Genomic DNA, 19050 nt, shown 5'->3' with positions numbered 1-19050 from the left:
CTGGAACGAATATCGATGATTCCTTTCAGAAATTGGAAACTATTGCATTCCATCTCTAGCTGTCGGTTAAATGTATCGATAACGATTTGCAACGCCTGATATCGGTTGGGAGGTAAATGTTGTTGCTACGGCGAAATTGACGCCGCCAAGGATCTGATCCGGAAACCGAATGATGCAGTGAGTAGAGTAGTGGGTCGGGTCACGCAGGGAAGGTTACCTAATCCCGCCATCCTCCGCCACAGACGATCCCGCGCTAGCAGCACAAGCAGTGGCCGCCAGCCGGCTCCTCCGCCAGCGGGACTGCCCCAGCCGCAGGTTCAGCCGCTGGAGGCGCCCAAGATCATCGTGATCCATCCGGGGTCCCAGCACCTGAGGATCGGGCGGGCGGCCGACCTCAATCCGCTGACCCTGCTCCATGCGGTGGCCTACAGAAGGCGGCAGGTGGACGGCGACTGGCCGCACCACGACGCACTCCTGCCGCCGCTGGACAACATCAATCCCGCCCAGCTGCAAGTGGAGTTTGAGGAGCAGCGGCTGGCTGTGTCGCGTATCCTGCAGCACTGCGTCGTCGATGAGAAGAACCGCCTGCGGGTGGCCACTCCGCCGCAGCAGTTGGCCCACTTCAACCGGAGCAGCCAGGCCGAGAAGGTGCCGCCGCCAAGTGGCCACCCACCGGAGGACCAGCAGCCCTGGCTGGACCGCGAGGCACCGGTCCTGTTCGACGACAGGATCCTTCGCCTCAGCGCCTTCGATGCCCGCGACTACGACATCCACTTTCCCATGCAAAGGGGCGAGCTGAATGTGCACAAGGAAAAGGGCGGCTCGCTGCAGGTGAGAATTCTTCAAGGTGACCACCTTGCTGTTGCCAGTGACTAACAGTCCTTCCATTGCAGGCCAGCCTGCAGCACTTGGAGCGCATCTGGGCATATGCCCTGGAGGCACGTCTGAAGATACCGCTGCGGGAGCTGGGCACCCACTGCGCCGTCTTGGTGGTCAACGATGTCTATGTGCGGCGGCATTTGCGGGAGCTCATGACCCTGCTGCTGCAGCGCTTGGGCTTCCGGCGCTGCTTCCTCGTTCAGGACAGCGTGGCCTCCACCTATGGCGCCGGCATTGGCTACGGCTGTGTGGTGGACATTGGCGCCCAAAAGACCTCTATCGCCTGCATCGAGGACGGCATTTCGCAGCTGGATGCGAGGGTGAGACTGCCCTATGGGGGCGGTGACTTGGACCAGGTGCTCCTCATGCTGCTGCGCAAGTGTGGCTTTCCCTACCGCGAGTGCAACGTCCAGGACAGCTATGTGGATGCCCGTCTGCTGGACGAGTTAAAGGAGAAGTTCTGCCACCTGAATGCCAGTGTTTGTGGTGCCCAAGAGAAGCACTTCACCCTGCGCAAGCAGAACGGCCAGTGGTTGCGGTACACTATCCAGGTGGGCGACGAGGCCATCATGGCACCGCTGGCCCTCTTCCACACGGAGCTGCTGAACATTACGGGCCGGTCGAGAGCGGTCTGCATGCAACAGGCGCCGCAGGAGCAGTACGACTGCGAGGACTGCTTCGATGCGGAGTATCTGAAGGAGACGGGCCGCAAGAACGGGGTAAGGGGTGGCGATGCCTTGCCCCTGGCCACGGGCCCAGGATCCCAGCCACGCCCCCAGCTGCCCGTGACCGCAGACGACGAGGAGCTCATTGTGGTGGATCAGGACGAGGCCAGTAGCAACTGCCAGTCACAACAGGCTTCGCAGCCAGCTGGAGGGCAGTCCAGCGCGAATGGCTGTTACCACAATGGCCAGGGCCAGGTGCTGCCTTTGGACCTGGCCATTATCCGAGCCATCAACCGACTGTCCAGCTACGAGACCAAGCGCAAGATGTTCGGCTCCATTCTGCTCGTGGGCAGCAGTGCCAAGTTGCCGGGACTGGCCGCCTGGCTGGAGCACCGGATCAGCCAGCAGATACAGCCCACCGGCGCCGAGGTGAACGTCTTCACCAAGGGCATGGACGCGGGCATGGTCGCGTGGAAGGGAGCGGCCATCATGTCCGTGCTGGAGAGCGCCCGCGAGCTGTGGATCTCGCAGCACGACTGGCAGCGCCACGGACTACGGATACTCCGCGAGAGATCGCCCTTCCTCTGGTGAGATGGCCATCCCCTCCTCCCATTGCATTTCGAATATGTTCAGGGAAACTGTAAATGTTAATTAAGATAATGTAGGATCCTACTTTAAATGCCGACCAATGCATTAACGACTTGCAACCGATTATCCTAAAAGCAACACTCATTTCATAAAAAACATCTAGCTTTTATTTTAAAGCACGTAACAAAGTATGCAAAATAATAACAAACATCTGAGCCTGTTTTTGTTTAGCTTGTTTGTATATTTAGAATTATTTTATATAGTATCAGAGATTAAGTAAACAAATTAAGAGTCCAGCGATTAGCTCAGTATATACGCAAATTTAATGATTGTGAACAAAGAAAGTAAGAGCCAACAAAACGAAAGGTACAACAAAGCTTTGGCCGTGAAATTCGAACTTTATCCAGCGATAAGTAAATACGACTGTCTTATCAAAAATAAATCAACGAAAAATGCATTTGCTAGACAAAACAGAACACTGATAGACTTGAAACGAGGATCAGGCCAGGTACTTTGGCGCACTGGAGCCCATGTAGTGGTACAGGTCTCCCAAAGTGGACCTCACCAGCTTCGCCTTGATCGATTCCCGTTGGAGTCGCTTGTAGGCCTCGAACCGGTGGCATCCGCCGAAGCTAAAGTAGTAGTCGCCTCCCTCGCTGCCCGAGATCCACAGCAGATCGATGGGGGGCACCTCGTCCTCGCTGGTCTCGCCCTGCGGAAATGAGAGCAAAAGAGAGGGTGGTGCAACCGGTAGAGTAACCAGTGGAGCAGGTAACCGGTATGCTGAATTGGGAACGCACCTCATCCAATCACCTATTTTTAATAGTCTCTGCCTTAGTTAGTGGCCATAAATGTATGTATCTTCTCTTATTTAGGGAAGAATTTTAATTTATTTTTAAAACGTCTAATTAAAGCAAACTGAATAAGCGGTTTTTAAAAGTTGGAAATTATTTACTTTTGAATTTAGTTTTGAAAGGCCCTTAGTTTTAGTGTAATCAATAGAGCCCCTTGCACCCAATTTTAAGAAACCACTTTTAAAAGATACCTAAATTCGATTTAAGTATATCTACACTTTACCAAACCTACATATGTATGTTCATTAAACGATCAATACTCTTGTACCTACATATATTTTGAATTTTATAAAATTTGTAATTCAAATTAGAGCATTAGATACTGACCAATAAAAAAAAACCGGAGCTGTACTCCTTAAAGAATTCAATAACTTTTTACCTAATATTACCACTATCAATACCTGTTCTACCATCTAATGATGATGATGTTTTTTTACCTTCACAGAGTACTGAACTTTTGTACCTTTCACCTTATCTAGGTACATTGCACCCCACTTTTCTCCAGCGTATTTTGTACCCACCTTAATGGTTTCCATCAGGGATTCCACCTTCTTCTCGTCCAGAACGGAGGGTATGGGTCTCTGGATCACGCTCATCGGAACCTGATGGATCTCGGCAATGCCCGCGGAGTGAATTGTGGTGTCCATGGTGCTGTATGCCTGTCGATCGGTTAAAAATCTTGGCCAGTTGTGAAATTTCACCAAATTGCGGCAATAAGATATCGTTATCAATGTGGGTGTTGGGGCAGGGTTGCCACCCACCCACACATACACACACACAGATAACCGTTGTGGCTGCCACAAAAATGGAAAAACCTTACTGTTTTCGGATGATTCTGCTCCGATTTCTCTGCAGGATTGGACTGATTGCGGTGGCGCGTCTGCTCGCCAGTCGCACGAACTGGCTAATGAACTCCATGGCGGCCAATTGAACGATTTTTGCGGCGTCGAAACTTGTTTTCCTACGTACACTTCGCTTAAGTGTGAGTTCGTTTACCGCTATATGTTTTGCTGCAGCTACTTGTTGTTTGTTTTATGCATAATCATACCCCCCACCACCCACAAACACACACACCCAGCCAGTATTGCCAGTGCGATAAAAGCAAATGAAAACGAAATTCAAAATACATTATATGGTAGGCTAACTAGGGGGTGGCGGGGTGTAGGTGCCCCCAAGACAATGGCAAAAATACTTTGAAATACTCGGCTGGTGGGCAATCGCGGTCTGATTAGCGTCAGCACAGAAATTAAAATGTGTAATCTACGTTGACAACTCTTGCTGCTTGTTTTTCTCCATCGCATATCAAACCCAAGATAAATGACTAGTGCAAATGGGGGAAAAACTAGGGGTGCGGCTGATAACGAATAAAACTTCTCAAAACAAGTTTTGCATATTTCTTCAAAAGAACTGCTACAAAATAAAATTCGCTTAAGCTTGAACCGTTGGCCAGTCCAGCGGGAAGTGGCCAGCTCTGCCAACGTTAACACGTTGTGCAACACTGTTTAATTCGAATTTGAAATATAGAACGAATTTTGGAAAACAAGGGTTCGCAAATTATGTTTAAAGTTGACCAAAATACTTTGATATTTTTAAAATGGTACAAAAATCTTTAAGCTTGTATTCAAAAAAATATATAGATCAATATTTGCGATCATTTTCTATGTTGTAATCAAAATTTAAATTGGAGATGATAGGCTTGGAGTTTTTCTGAAAAAATGTTATATTAGGTTATAGTCATGAATTTGTCATTTTAATCACTTCAACGGAATTTAGTTCTAAGAGAAATCTTAGTCAAGGGTGAGCATCATTAGTTGGTTATATTTTTGAATCTTTTCAGAATTCAAAAACTACAAAGCAATGCCACAACATTTTTCAACATTTTACAGGGCTCCCAATTTTTGGCAATTTTAAAAACTAGGCCAATGGCAATACCATTTCACCGTGAACCATTTTCGCCAACAGTAGCTCCTGGAACATGTAAAATGATTCGTGTTTGTGCGTCAGTAATCGGCATCTTCAGTTCTTCAAGCGGCTTGTCAGCCTCACAATCTTCAATTAACTGCCACGACTTGTTCGACACCGCCGACAAGCAACCGATTCCGGGCAATTTCTAGCCGACTTCCAGGGCGGAGTCGCTTACAAAAAGGTAACCGATGCCGGAAGCCCATTAACAGTCCCATTTGGCCCTCAGCCTTAGCCACAGCCACAAAGGCGGCTCAAATTTAAAATTCCATTCTTTTTGAAGTGATTCTGTATTCGGTTCGATTGGATGCGAGCATGAAATTCAATTTGGTGCAGACACTGGTCTTCACTTTGTGCCTCATAAGCGTGCAAATATATGGCATTCAAGGTGCTTAAGTGAAATCGAATAAAACTACACAGATCTACTTTCGGAACTCAAATAACTATCGAATCAATTGAAATAAATAAATATTTGCGGTTCAACAAAAAGAATCTGAAATGTTCTCACATTTTTTTTAAAATTAAAATATATGTGTCACCATTAAAAAGTTTGAAAAGGAAATTAGTTATAAACCTTAAATTGAAACATGTGTCTCTCTGAAAAAATTTGAAAATTAAGTCAAATTCCCAATTCCTATTCTATTAAAAAAAACGATTTTTTAAAAAGATATAAATATTAAAAACTCGAAAAGATTGAATCAAGTGAATTTGTTTTTATATTTGATGATCATTATTAATGAAAAACAGAATCCAACTACAGATAAAAAAATTAATATAAAAAGCTGTTAATGATTTTCTTGGTCATATTAAAAAGTACTCATTTATTAAAAGAACAGAACTATTTCCTAACCTAAATGCTCAAATTAAGTGAATTTGCTTGATATTTGGTGAGCATAATGCAGGATATAAAGAGGATACTAATTGGTATTAGTAATGTTTTAAAATTTTAAAAGACAGAAACCAAATTTAAGTGATACAATACTACAAGTTACTAACAATAAGAACGAATATTACCCACAGATGCCAGTGGGAAGCGGATCGTGAGCAAGTATGAGCGCATAATGCAGATGTATCCCCAGCTGTCCTCAGGCGCAGGCGAGTCCTCGCAGTGGCGGGCGGCCGAAAAGGATAACGCGCGGCATCCTTGCAAGCGCGACTGCGCCGATAACCAGCCGATGACCTGCTACTACTACATGGTGGTGCACTATGATGATACGATGGCGGAGACCTGCAAGCGATACCTCCAGGTGAGATCTGGAAACCACCAAAGAATCACAGTTCTACGAAAAAAGATATATATTTTATATATATATATTGATGTTAAATCTGCATTTCCTATTCAATCATTATTTATTTAGTTTATGCGTTAAAAAGGTGGTTCCAAGAAAGCATTACTCTCACCCTTTTATTACAAGTTTTAGGCGTTGCGCAATTGTTTCAAAGTTTCCATAAAAATTACTCATACGATACGTAGGCCACTTATCATTTTATACAAACAAATTTGGAACCATTTCTAACATCGTGAACTTATTGATCTCGGTCAAATAAGATTAAAAATATGGACAACCAAAAAAACAAAGGCTACGCCCCACCTGCATAACAAAATATTTAATCAGAGGCAACAGTTCGTATGAGTGATAAACTTTAAAGCCATTGCGCAGACTTTTAAACTCTTTTTTTTCTAACATACATTTCCGATGTGGGTTTAATGCACCAATGCGCACAGTATTAGGAAGGACCTTTAACATTTTCAAACAAATTTGGTCACATTACTTCAAAGAAAGATTTATAAAATAAAAGCAGAAGAAAATTTCACTTACGTATGTATCTTTAATAACTTTTTTCTGATGAATTGAAAAAAATTTGCCCTTTCAAATAAATTATAACAAAAAACTTTTTACCCTTTTATTATTATAAAAACTGCAACTGAAATTAAGTTCTGTAATAGAGCCATCTATATACCATTGGAAACCACTTGCTGATTATCAAATCTTCTTTCCTTGCAAATGGGTTGGCCATTTTGGTACCCATGAAGCTTCTTCTTTAATTAAAGAAACCCGAATTATGGTCCTGATTCCCCGCTACTTACATGTTCCCATCTTGCACTATCGTTTAATTAAACTCCGTAAATTGCAGTCCAAATTCCGCTTCAAGGTGGGTGGGAAGGAGTACATCGACGGCATTAAACTGGCGGAGCAGATGGCCGCGAACGACGACTGCAAGTACGCGGACGGACTGGAGAGCGAGGTGATGGTGGTCAACGGGCAGCTGCCGGGGATGAGCATCGAGGTGTGCCACGGCGACACCGTGGTGGCGGATGTGATCAACAGCATGCACGAGACGACGACGGTCCACTGGCACGGGATGCACCAGCGACTGACCCCGTTCATGGACGGTGTGCCCCACGTGACCCAGTATCCGATCGAGGCCGGCCAGGCGTTCCGGTACCGCTTCGAGGTGGACCACGGGGGCACCAACTGGTGGCACAGCCACACGGAGCACCAGCGGGCCTTCGGACTCGCCGGTCCGCTGGTGGTGCGGATGCCGCCCAAGCTCAATCCCCACGCCCATCTCTACGACTTCGATCTGACGGAGCACGTGATCATGGTCCAGGACTGGGTGCACAACTTCGTGGAGAGCGTCGCCGAGAACATCCTGATCAATGGCCGGGGCAGGAACCTCAAGAAGGGCGCCAAGTCGCCCAAGCCGACCCTCTACGCCCACTTTCCGGTGGTCAGGGGCGGACGCTACCGATTCCGGGTGATCTTCAACGGTGAGTTGCACTCGGAGCTCTGCTCTTAACAATATATGTATTTATCCAAAGGGAGAGTGACAATAACGTTCATCAAATTAAAGGTTTTAGGATCACAACTCACCCAGAACTACCACATACATTTCTGCTATTACAAAACTATTTTCATTTATTCTTTAATTATTTAAAGTCAAAGAATGTAATGTTGGTACATGCATTTGATATTTTTTAAAGCCACTGGTTTTTAGTTCTCATTAAAATCTGTAATATTTCAAGTACATACGCTTCCATACTTTTTATCACCCAGTCTAGATATTTAGGTTAAAGAAATGTCATAATATTTCTTACTTTAAAATAAATGAAAACAATAACATGGATTCTATCATTTACGTAAATGCCAATCTTAAATCTAACAGGTAACAATCTAATAGGTAAATCTAATAGGTAAAAATTTTTTTTTTAAATTAGATACACAATATAACTTAAAGTGGGCTAATTTTTTTTTTTAAATATCAGAAAGAAAGAAATTAATAAATGTTAATAAATGCATTTATTTATAGTAAACGTCATCTCAAAAAAAAGATAGATAAATGATAAATTTAATTTATATTTATTTTGTCTCAAATTTAGCGCGTTTTGATACAAGAAGATTTTTTTTCCATTTATACCCTTAAAAATATCCTAAAAACACATTCGCACTTATGTTGTGTCATTTTGAAAATGATCCTTTGCAGGCGTCTCCAATTGCCCAATTAGCCTGAGCATCGACAACCACGACCTGGTGGTGATCGCCAGCGATGGCAACGACATCGAGCCGGTGGAGGTGCAGCGGATCATGTTGCACGGCGCGGAGCGCTTCGACTTCGTGCTGCACGCCAACCAGGAGGTGGGCAACTACTGGCTGCGGGTGAAGGGCTACAGCTTCTGTGCGAAGAACCAGCTGCACCAGGAGGCGGTGCTGCACTACAGGGACGCGGACACCAAGTCGCTGGACACCCACACCCTGAGCTATGCCTACGATGCGCCGGGCAAGACGCTTAATGAGCTGGGCGACGGGGAGGCGGGTGGCGGGAAGGGCACGAGCAGCATATCCCTGGCCAGTCTCAATGCGCAGCGACCGGAACCGGAAGTGCCGCCAGCGGTCACCTTCTACACGAGCATGAACGCGTTCGAGGTGAAGCAGGGCGAGGGCTTCCGCTTCCAGATGGACGACATCAGCTTCAGCATGCCGAAGATGTCCCTGCTTCAGACCCGCAACCTGGGCGTGGGCCAGTTCTTCTGCAATCGCTCCCAGCAGGCGGATCTGGGCTTCAATTGCCGGCAGCGCCACTGCCAGTGCTCGAATGTCATCCAGGTGCCGGCCAACCAGCAGGTGGAGTTCGTCGTCTCCAGCCTGTCGAAGACGCCGCATCCAGTCCACCTGCATGGGTACACGTTCCGGGTGGTGGGCATGGGCGTGCTGGGCGAGCAGAAGATCGGCCAGATCGAGCAGATCGACAGGAAGTCGCCGCTGCCGCGTCGCGGAAAAGGTGCTCCGCTCAAGGACTCGGTGCAGGTGCCCGCCTTCGGCTACACCATCCTCAGATTCTACTCCAACAGTCCAGGCTACTGGATGTTCCACTGTCACATTTCGCCGCATTCCGAGAACGGAATGGCCGCCGTGGTGCGGGTTGGCGAGGATGTCGAGATGAAGATGTGCCCGGTGAGCAACTGCGGACTGTGCAGTTCGGTGGCCTAGTGGGCTCGATCGCAAAGTTCCCTCAGTTATATGCAATAAAAGCGTTACCTTCAAACTGGCATTTCAAATGGATTCACTTTGAGCGGGCTGAACCGGTTAACCGGAAGGAGTTCAGCGGTCAGTGTTGGAAAGCGTCTGCGAACAGTTGCTTCACCGAAAAATAATATGAATTACGTTATTTCTTCGTGGTTAAAATGAAAATAATGTTTATAATAAATATATATACTTAATTTATTATTCAAATGGTTTGTGTCAATAACAAGTTAAAGCAAAATATTATACGACATTTTGGAAAATAATATTCTTTATAATTAATACAATATAGTTTTTTGAGACAAAACAATGACAAAACTTATTAAAAATTGACTCAGAAATAAACAATTAAAAATATCAACTTGCAGAAATTTCAGCATTTGAACAACTTCTTGGCTACTAAATCGTTTAAAACCCTTATGCTTATGCGAAATTCTTGGAAATCGTTTAAAACCCTTATATTTATTCGAAATGTTTGGAAATTGTTTAAAACCCTTATGTTTATTCGAAATCCTTGGAATTCACATTAGGGAGAATAATTTTATTCCTTATATCTTATTTATAGACTTAAAAAGTTAATAGACGACCTAACCACCGTTTTATATAATGTATTTTAGGGGCCTTAACTGGAAACTATTGCAAAAATCCAAAAATATATCGTATTTTTCCAAGAAATCATATTTTGAACTAATTATTCTTACTCAGATATATATTTTGAAAACTTTAAAGGGAGACTTTGGGTATTTGAAAGTACACCCCTATTATTAAACAATTTATTAATATTAATATTACAATTATAAATTATAAAAAAATTATTTAATTTTAAATGGGTTAATTAATATTTAACTTGACATTTAAATTAGAATGCACAAGTATAGTGTTAAATAACGCTACAAAACATTCACGTGTGCACTATCAGCCGGTCCGGTGGAAAATGTAAACAAACGCAACTTATTAAATATAGTACAAAATGAGTGGGAAACCGAGATCTAGCGACTCCGACTCGGATTCCGAGGATGATGCACAGATGCGTCAGTTCCTGGAGGCGGCAGATACCACCCTGCTCACAAATGCCATGTTTCAGGGGCAGCCGAAAACAGATCCAGGTGAAGTAGCCAAGAAGGAGCAGCCAGTAACCACCAGGATACTGGATAGGCCGACCGTCAGGAGCGAGCGCCACCTGGAGGAGCAGGAGGCCCCCGCCAGAGACCTCCAGATCACGCAGGAGATGCAGACACACATCTGGAGCAGGCTTAGTGGCATAATCCAAGACCAAATAGAGTTTTCCCTGGACGAGCCAAATCTCCTAAAGGAACAGAAGCCCCCACCAGACAAAGTTAAGCTGGTATCCAATGCTGATTGCTATTTAATAGCCGATTTGGTGGAGGAGGGTCCGCCAGGTCCTAAAAAGAAACCCAAGATCAAGAGACGGACCGCCGAAGAAGACCAATCCTCGCCAGAAGCTCTTAACTCTGTGGTAGTCACTGGCGAATCCATACTCGATGGCAAGGACCTCCTCGCCTGGGCCCAGAAGAAGCCGCGCCAGGACAAGATCTTCCAGTACAGAGCTAGCGATCCAAATGCCACTAAACTCCTGGCCATTGAACCCACAAATGAGTTCACCAAGCGAAGGCGGCAAAACAATTGGAACGAGTCTAAGATTTGCAAAATAAAAAAGAATAAATGACATGGAACCTCTACAAAATGATAAATAATTATTTAATTACTAAGACTTCTATGGCTTTAACTATAGTTCCTAGTCATACAAGAAAAACTTGAAAGATCGGATTGTAAAATTGTATGTAATCAGGATTCTGGTCCCATTTTAATTTATATCGTGTTAAGTGGCGTGACTATTGGTAAAACCTGAGTTTACGAACATTTTGCATGAGATGTGAACTAAATTTTCAGAGAATCTGATTCAAAATGGACGGGATGGTATTTTAAACTGCGTTTAAAAAGCAAACTCAAAGAAAATTCCTATTCCCTTTTAACAGTTGCTTCCGTGCTATTTTAGAAATGAGGATTCTCTGGTTTTATTACGACTCAAAGGTGGCATGAAAGTTGGTGACCGTAACCCCATTGCCATTCCCATTGCCACTCGTGCTGCCGTTGCCACTTGTTCCCGTCATATTGGAGGTGTTGGACGATATCTGGCCATCGAGCAGGCCGTACAGCATCTGCTGCGAGCTGACAGTGCCACTGGAGCCCGTACTCCCGCCCAGATCCTGCAGCATGTCGCCCATGGCCATGTTGCCACCTATGCTTTGGCTGCTGCCGGTAGCACTGTTGTCCAGGATGTTGAGGAAGTCGTGGCCATTGAACTCGTTGTGCTGCTTCTGCATGCTGCTCTGGCTCTCCTTCATCAGCTTGTCGTACTCCTGCAGCACGCTGTTGAACTCCCCGATCTCCACGCGATTCCTGGCCAGCACCTTGTGCTTGTAGTAGTTGTGCACCTGGGTAAGCGAGGTACCCGTTAGCGCGGCATGGGCACGTTCCAGTGGCACCAGTTGTAGCGTCGTGGACTTCTGAAGCCGCGGCTGTGCGTCATAGTAGCCACGATACTCGCCGATGAAACTGCGCAGGAACTCCTCGGTGGCATCCGTCAGCAGCTGCACCGCCGACTCGGAGCAGTCTGTGAATCCGGTCAGGCGCAGCATGCCGCACATCACCTTGCGCACCGCCTGGCGACAAGTGCTGCTGGAGATCTCAGGATACGACTGCGGATCCCCCCGCGAGTAGGCTGTGTCCACGGTGGGCGTGAACCAAATGGGCTTTTGGAACTTCTGGCTGCCCAACAGCTCGGCAGCGTTTTCCGGTGGAAAATCCACCTCCGGTATCATAAGGCAGGGATTTAGGAGGTAGTTCGAACTTCCCTAGGATGAAATAAGGTTATTTTTGATTGTAAAATAATAGTTCACAAAAGAAACGCACTTTAAGAACATACTAAAACAATAAATCGTCCAAAGATGTGAGTCTCAAAATATAAATTGATTTTACATATACAAAAATTTAGTTTTAATAACTTCAAATAATTGGTTTTTAAAGAATTTTAAGTTTAGAGTTATAATTTTACTAATTTACTCTTGTAAATGATTTTGATTACGATTAAAACAAAGATGATAAGCATGATTTTACCAAATGATGTATGACAGTAAAAGAAAAGAAGTGATTTCAATACCATAATTGTCTTGACAACTAGGGAAGTTAACATATAAAGCACTTTTAAAGACTTCTGCTGTTATGATTACTGAATAAGTTTAAAATGTTTTATCTTTTTAGGCCACTCTTAAAAGGTAGAAATAAATATTCATTAATTTATAAGTGAAATTCCTAAAGGATTCGCAGTTATAGCATGTATAAATCATTAAATTAGATTGGACACATCACATAAGACTTTTTACTTAATGTACGGTGGTAAAATTCGATGGAAATCGATTCCGTACTTAAAATTGTATATAGAATTAAGTTATGAGTTGAGTTCTGGTTGAAATTGATAATTATCTTTATGACGGGGCTCATTTGGGTTTGAAGAGGGGACTTCCCGTAACTTACGTTTTTGTTGGAATACGTTTCGATGAGGGACTGCAGGACCTCGGTTTGCTTCATCACCTCAATGGTCTGGGTGACCAACGCGCTCCTCAGTTCCACCGCGTGGCTGCGTGGAGCAGAAAAATGAGTAACACAACCGAATTACCCTTATATCCTGATATATTTACTGCTTTTCATCCGGCTGCGGTTCCCCGCGCAGGCGAATCTCGTCCAGTTTTGGTTTCTTGGCCACCGTAGGCACATATTTGTCCGGCGTCAGTTGAACCCCATCGTCCTCCGTGGGCAACGAGCCCCAGTGCTCCACTTGCATGGTTATATTTCCGATTAAAACATTACTTCCCGTATTTTGACCTAAAAAACAATTGTTTGCTCAAAATAAAAACAAACGCAGCTGGCAGTGTTGGTAAACGTGCAAGGCCCATAACCGGCATCTGGCAACGCCGGCCTCGAGCGTTTTATCAGAAAAAGTCGTCATCGTCTAATTAAATCAAGGTTAGCATCAAAGAAAAACAAACAAGCAAAAACCCCGGTCTAGTTGGTTTTAGATTTGAAGTTTAGCCAAACGAGCTGCTTGTACTCTGTGTAGGTCACACATATATATTTATTTTCCGACAGACCATGACAAATGGCAACGCCACGACAGCTGGACACGCACACAATCACAAAATGTAATTATTTGTTTTCTTTTCAAGAATTTTTTTAAAGGTAAAAGCGAGCGAAATAAGTGTTGGCAAGATATCGCAGCGACGCAGACGACGTGTGGGATTGTCCGGCGGATTGGCGGCTGCAGGATACGGCGGATACAACGGCAACAAGATGCACCAGCAGCACATGGACCTGCACGCGCCCGTGGACCTTAATAAGGTGAGTGTTTTTCCTGGTGATTGGGAAGCCCTATTTACTGGTGAAATGCTTTATTCCATGGGTCCCGCCGGATGCTATGCAGTCCCTGGACGAGATGACGCCGGAGGAACGCATGCGGTGAGTGCTTTGGCCAAAGAAAACCCCGTATTTGGTGGCTAATTCTCCTGTAATCCCACAGAGCGGAGCACCAACTGATGGTGGAGAAGCATCGCGGCCACGACGCCATGCACTCCGAGATGGTGATCATCCTGTTCGTCACCCTAGTCGTTGCCCAGATCAGCCTGGTCGAGTGGAAAAAGCGACACTACCGCTCGTACGCCTTCGTCACTCTGCTGGCCATGTGGCTCATCCCGCTGATCATCTCCTGCAGCTTCGGCTGGCTGCGCTTCATCATCATCTGGCTGGTGTTCACCTGCATCACGGCCCTGGTGATGCGTCGGGCCATCAGCAAGCCCATCCAGGGCACTACGCCCCGGTGAGTCACCCTTGATAAGTTTTTTTACCACTCCTTACGAAACTATGCTGATGATAACCAATCTAATCCGCTTCTCAGGCTGGTTTACAAGTGGTTCTATTTCATCTACAAGCTGAGCTATGGCCTTGGCCTGGTGGGCTACCTGGTTATCATGGCCGCCTTCCTGGGCATGAACTACCTATTCTCGCAGCCACCCAACACCTGGATGGACGTGGGCCTGATGTTCTGTTTCTATGGCCTGTATATCGGTGTCCTGGGTCGGGATATATCCGAAATATGTTCGGATAAGATGGCAGCAGCCATAGGCGTGAGTTTGGATTGGTTTGGAACCTCTTTTAAGCCCACTCATTCACCCCCTATACTCGCAGTACTACACACCTCAAGGCATGCCCACCCGGACTCTGGACAATAATGTCTGCGCCGTTTGTGGGAATCAGCTGCTGGTCTCAGAGAAAGAAGAGGGCGTCATCGAGAACACGTACAAGCTGTCCTGCAACCATGTGTTCCACGAGTTCTGCATACGGGGCTGGTGCATTGTGGGCAAGAAGCAGACGTGCCCCTACTGCAAGGAGAAGGTCGATCTGCAGAAGATGTTCCGAAATCCGTAAGCTACACAGAGGTCTCTTTGATCCCATTAGTTAACCTTTCATCTCTGACAGCTGGGAGAAGCCCCATGTGCTGTACGGACGCTTGCTGGACTGGATCCGCTGGCTAGTGGCCTGGCAGCCGCTTATCTTCTTCATAGTACAAGGCATCAACTGGATGCTGGGACTGGAGTAGGTCCTGCTCCCGGTACTGGCTTTCCTCGGCGTCTAGTCAAGCACACACACTTTGGATTAAGTCCTGCACATGTAGCCACACAGAAAACACTACGATTCAACAACGACAGACCAATTGGAGGGGCGGGACACCCGCACCACCAGCACCGTCGCCATTCATTCCCCCGCTCTCCTCCAGAACTCCAGAAAGATGATGACGATGACGGATAACGGATGACGGAGCTGTAGACAAGGCCATCCAGATGCTATTGCCATCCAACCTGTTTCCGGGTTTCCAGTTCTGTGTTTTGCTTTTGGGCACCCCACTTTTCCATTGTTCAGTCTTTAATCGAAACGTAAATGCAATTTTGGATATATGTATCTATATCTATATATTATACATAGCTATGTATTTATGTACATATGTGTGCCTGTGTGTATGTCTCCTAGGTGTTGTTACCAATTTTATTTTCTTGATTTTAGTTAATTGCACTGGAGCTGGTTAGGAATATACATATACCAAAAAAAATCTATTGATAAAATACTCAAATCAATCTTTTATTTTCACAGTGAGGGAAGGCTAATTACTAATTTATTTTACTCGATTATGCAAAGAACACCAGCATTGCTGTCTCTTTCTTATTCAAAAGGCTCTTTAAAAAGTAAGCACTTTTTTGAAATAACAAGTTTCTCGCTTTATTGTAAGGTTTTTGATTTTCTTAAGGCAACAACAATAACAAAATATAGGAAAAAGAAACCCGAAAGATCTGAGTAGGAAAAACCCTCTGGCATAACAGACTAAAATTGGACAGAGCAGAGCATTTGCTAAGCTTTGCCAGGAGTCGCACAACATCCTGGCTTTAAGGTATTCAGGCACGGGAAAGAGGGTCAGGACCAACTTTGAGGCGGGGCAATGAACGAACTGCACTATACATCATCCAGTATGTACATCTACACCTAAACATAGATTGAGGCAACGCTTAGTAGCCAGAAGCGCCGATCATCTTGCGTATCTGTTCGAAGGACAGCCAAAAGGTGAGTGACCACGGTGCCATTCGAATCCAGCAGGGCAGGAATCCCTTGTAAAGCGCCACAAATCCCTCCTTGCCCACCGTCTGACGCAGACAGTCCACGGATCCGCGATACAGCAGGCCCCTTCAGGAATGTGAGAGTTGATTAGGGATTCTAATGGACAAACCAGGCTTACTCACCGCCCATGCTCATCAGTGGGTTGGTTCATGATCCGCGTCTTCACCACATCCGCTGGCGTGCCCATGATCGCCGCCACGAATCCTGCGCATACCGAGGCCAGCACGTGGACCGTATGGCAGTCGGGCATCTGCAGACGGTCCATGATCAGGTGCTTGATGGTGTCGTACGTGGTTAAGTCGCCCAGGTTTACCAGCGCCGCTCGCTGCACATTTGGGATGCTCCCCTTCCACAGGCCCTTCACTCCGCCCCGGTGGACGATCTCCCGGAAGGCGTGGCCAGCGGAGTGGACCCTTGGCGGCTCGCCCATCAGCCGTCGCCGGCCCTCCATCTGGATCTGCACCTTAACCAGGTCAGCGGGCGAGGCCAGCCACTGGGCAACGGCTCCGGCGGTGACGCCACATAGCGCCGACTTCCAAACGGGCAGCGCCTGGCTGCCGTTCTGGGTGAACTCCTTGCGCATCAGGTCGTAGCTGCAGATCCTCACTCCGCTGCGGATGGACAGGGAGAACTCGGATTAGAACTGGCTAACTGGCTGAGTGACTGGCGTTGATAGCTGATAGCTAACAGCTGCTGGCAGATTGGCTGTGGCGATGATCTAGATGCTGGAATGAGGGTTTTTGGGAATGCCCACCTATAGACGACGTGTCGGTAGAGCGCTGGCGTCACGCCCTGCCACAGCTTCAGGGCGCCCTCCTCGCGCGCAATCCCGAAGGCGGTGGCCACCATGCCGCGGTATTGCATCTGGTAATGGTAATCGTTGGTAATCGGTAATTGAGGGTGGTTCATTGTAGTATCTGTATCTGCTGTAGGCCGAAAAAACACAAGATTCACATGGAACGGGCACACAAAAACGGGAAAGGGTGGGCAGTGGGATGACTTGATCTCTGGAGTGCAATGCAAGACTTGCTATTCCGCCCAAGACATTCTAGCTCTTATCTCTGATCCAATGGTTTATATTTTGGTCGATTTATTTTAAACTAATCCAGTTAGTACTTTACTATGAAATATGTACGGTTTACTTTTCTAAAACTTTAATTTAAAAAAAAATTAATTTTTTTGAACTCCAAGAGTTTTTCTTTTCTAACAAGATTAACAAGAATAAATTTAATCGTTATCTTTAAATAGTTAATATATATATATATGAAAACATATTGGCCGCCCGAAAATATGACAAATATAATGTTTTATTTTATCTTAACGAAAAAAAACCTAAACCGACTTATGCATATGTTTTCTTACTTAGAATTGTTTTTTGAATTTAATTTCATATTTTTTAAAGCAAAAAAGGTTTGTTGTTATTAGCTCACTGTATTATTTTATAAAGATTATATTTTTATTTGTAATTATCGCTATCATATTTTCTTTTAGTCATAAACAGAGCTTATCAAAATTGCTCAGAATTGGCAGTATGACAAACAATTCCTTTTAAATCGATTCACACAAGAATGGGAAAGCAAAATGGGGCATACGATTACGACTATGGATGGTGGTTGATGGGCAAACCAAGGTGGGGGATGGATCTGATCTGGGCTGAAGCTGTGACTGATACCGAAACGCCTGCAAAAGCGCCCTGCAAGCCGAGTGTTATCAGCATGGCCGTGCCCACTTATATTCGCCTTATCTTTCGGCGCCAATACATTCAAAATTTGGCACTCTTATCGCGCTAAATAAGAGAGGCAGTTCCATGTTTGCATTAGTTTGCGAGCAAAGGGATCTGTGATTCGGTTTGGGATTAGGTTGGGGATTAGGGATAACCAAAAGCCGGAGACGATAAGAACGACAAGCAGGAAGCAGAAAATCGGGTTCCACTCACATTGGACTTTCCGGCGGGGTGCGCGGTTCCTTCGCCCTGGATTTGTAGACGCGTCTTGGTCAGATCCAAGGGATAGGTGGCCAGTTCTGCGATGGAGGCGGCCACCACGGACACGACGTAGGTGCAGGCAAAGGAGTCCGCATAGTCGAACTTCACGGGCCGCAGCTGGTGACGTCCACTGGAGGGCACGGGACTGGGACTACTACTGCCACCGGGAGTGACTGCTGGCGAGGATTCATCGGCCTTGGCGGCCATTTCCGAGCAGGGGTGATCTGGAAAACAGACGGCGTAAATACTCAGTAACTCCACAATTCGAAAGGTAAACAAGTGCTAAACAAACTCTGGGCAGGTGAAACTTTCACAATCGCGTGATGCTTGCGGGTGCTCCGACCTTTCGCTTTGTGTCCCAAAGGGGAGCACGCAGATTATGGCGGATTCCGGATGCAGATGATGGTTGTGCCTTTGTGTCCAACGTTCTGCTTCCGTGAATTTACATAACAACAACGTTTTGGCAAGGTTTTATGTATTTTTTTTGTTTGTGGGTTTGTGGTAGGAGGCGTAACAAACAACAATGGCAATGGCAAATCAAAATCGCGCTCTTATGTATAAAACACTCGCTGGCACGCGCTAGGCGGCTTATCATGTTAGTCCAACCCGCCTGCGAAATCCGCTCTATTTATATCCTGCCAGATATTGTGGGGCTATTGTATAAAACCTGTAGTTAACCGCAATAAAACAAAAAAGTTCACAAAAACAATAACACAAGGGGCCAGTGTGCAACAGTGGCGATCCAGACCAGAGTTGCCAGGTGCAACGGGTTGCCACACAAAGAGAAATAACGGCCGTTACTGTTTAAAAATCTTAATTATTTTTGAAAATACTGTCTTGTCTTACAAACCTTGTTT

General features: G+C 45.7%; 7 protein-coding genes across 11 annotated transcripts; 4 read left to right on the top strand and 3 right to left on the bottom strand.

The window, feature by feature from the left end:
• The first annotated feature begins 65 nt into the window (after positions 1 to 65).
• On the top strand, positions 66 to 2589 carry LOC108046462 (actin-related protein 8). The gene is made up of 3 exons (XM_017126156.1): positions 66 to 177; positions 243 to 831; positions 894 to 2589. Exons 1-3 carry the CDS (start codon positions 170 to 172, stop codon positions 2133 to 2135), a joined length of 1839 nt encoding a protein of 612 aa, XP_016981645.1. The 5' UTR covers positions 66 to 169; the 3' UTR covers positions 2136 to 2589.
• On the bottom strand, positions 2433 to 4220 carry LOC108046464 (putative sulfiredoxin). 2 transcript variants are annotated; one of them, XM_017126157.2, is made up of 3 exons: positions 3807 to 4220; positions 3508 to 3664; positions 2433 to 2844 (listed from the first exon to the last, which is right to left on the bottom strand). In XM_017126157.2, exons 1-3 carry the CDS (start codon positions 3902 to 3904, stop codon positions 2632 to 2634), a joined length of 468 nt encoding a protein of 155 aa, XP_016981646.1. In that variant the 5' UTR covers positions 3905 to 4220; the 3' UTR covers positions 2433 to 2631. The 2 variants fall into 2 exon arrangements, with proteins under 2 accessions (XP_016981646.1, XP_016981647.1); XM_017126158.2 differs by having other exon boundaries at positions 3508 to 3645; positions 3807 to 4214.
• Positions 4221 to 5171: 951 nt separating this feature from the next.
• On the top strand, positions 5172 to 9499 carry LOC108046440 (laccase). Its single transcript, XM_017126101.2, has 4 exons — positions 5172 to 5336; positions 5969 to 6195; positions 7085 to 7721; positions 8435 to 9499. The coding sequence occupies exons 1-4, from the start codon at positions 5264 to 5266 to the stop codon at positions 9436 to 9438; spliced, it is 1941 nt and encodes a 646-aa protein (XP_016981590.1). The 5' UTR covers positions 5172 to 5263; the 3' UTR covers positions 9439 to 9499.
• An 883-nt stretch (positions 9500 to 10382) lies between these two features.
• On the top strand, positions 10383 to 11167 carry LOC108046457. Its single transcript, XM_017126146.2, has one exon. The coding sequence runs from the start codon at positions 10442 to 10444 to the stop codon at positions 11156 to 11158; it is 717 nt and encodes a 238-aa protein (XP_016981635.1). The 5' UTR covers positions 10383 to 10441; the 3' UTR covers positions 11159 to 11167.
• An 87-nt stretch (positions 11168 to 11254) lies between these two features.
• LOC108046453 lies at positions 11255 to 13430 on the bottom strand. Its single transcript, XM_017126140.2, has 3 exons — positions 13191 to 13430; positions 13027 to 13129; positions 11255 to 12347 (listed from the first exon to the last, which is right to left on the bottom strand). Exons 1-3 carry the CDS (start codon positions 13331 to 13333, stop codon positions 11511 to 11513), a joined length of 1083 nt encoding a protein of 360 aa, XP_016981629.1. The 5' UTR covers positions 13334 to 13430; the 3' UTR covers positions 11255 to 11510.
• On the top strand, positions 13430 to 15664 carry LOC108046456 (RING finger protein 121). Of its 2 annotated transcripts, none has more exons than XM_017126145.1 (7): positions 13430 to 13515; positions 13716 to 13887; positions 13970 to 14004; positions 14066 to 14362; positions 14441 to 14669; positions 14731 to 14966; positions 15022 to 15664. In XM_017126145.1, the coding sequence occupies exons 2-7, from the start codon at positions 13840 to 13842 to the stop codon at positions 15140 to 15142; spliced, it is 966 nt and encodes a 321-aa protein (XP_016981634.1). In that variant the 5' UTR covers positions 13430 to 13515; positions 13716 to 13839; the 3' UTR covers positions 15143 to 15664. The 2 variants fall into 2 exon arrangements, with proteins under 2 accessions (XP_016981634.1, XP_016981633.1); XM_017126144.1 differs by having other exon boundaries at positions 13503 to 13605.
• A 126-nt stretch (positions 15665 to 15790) lies between these two features.
• LOC108046454 (mitochondrial uncoupling protein 4) lies at positions 15791 to 18927 on the bottom strand. 3 transcript variants are annotated; one of them, XM_017126141.1, is made up of 5 exons: positions 18486 to 18927; positions 18146 to 18417; positions 16964 to 17073; positions 16332 to 16820; positions 15791 to 16275 (listed from the first exon to the last, which is right to left on the bottom strand). In XM_017126141.1, exons 2-5 carry the CDS (start codon positions 18398 to 18400, stop codon positions 16101 to 16103), a joined length of 1029 nt encoding a protein of 342 aa, XP_016981630.1. In that variant the 5' UTR covers positions 18401 to 18417; positions 18486 to 18927; the 3' UTR covers positions 15791 to 16100. The 3 variants fall into 3 exon arrangements, with proteins under 3 accessions (XP_016981630.1, XP_016981631.1, XP_016981632.1); XM_017126142.1 differs by having other exon boundaries at positions 18537 to 18927; XM_017126143.1 differs by having other exon boundaries at positions 18861 to 18878.
• Positions 18928 to 19050: the final 123 nt, after the last annotated feature.

The sequence above is a fragment of the Drosophila rhopaloa genome, unplaced genomic scaffold (genome assembly GCF_018152115.1).
Source record: "Drosophila rhopaloa isolate 14029-0021.01 unplaced genomic scaffold, ASM1815211v1 contig_3, whole genome shotgun sequence".
Lineage (NCBI taxonomy): Eukaryota > Metazoa > Arthropoda > Insecta > Diptera > Drosophilidae > Drosophila > Drosophila rhopaloa.
The sequence above is the reverse complement of the archived record's forward strand: the minus strand, read 5'-3'. Positions and strand labels throughout refer to the sequence as shown.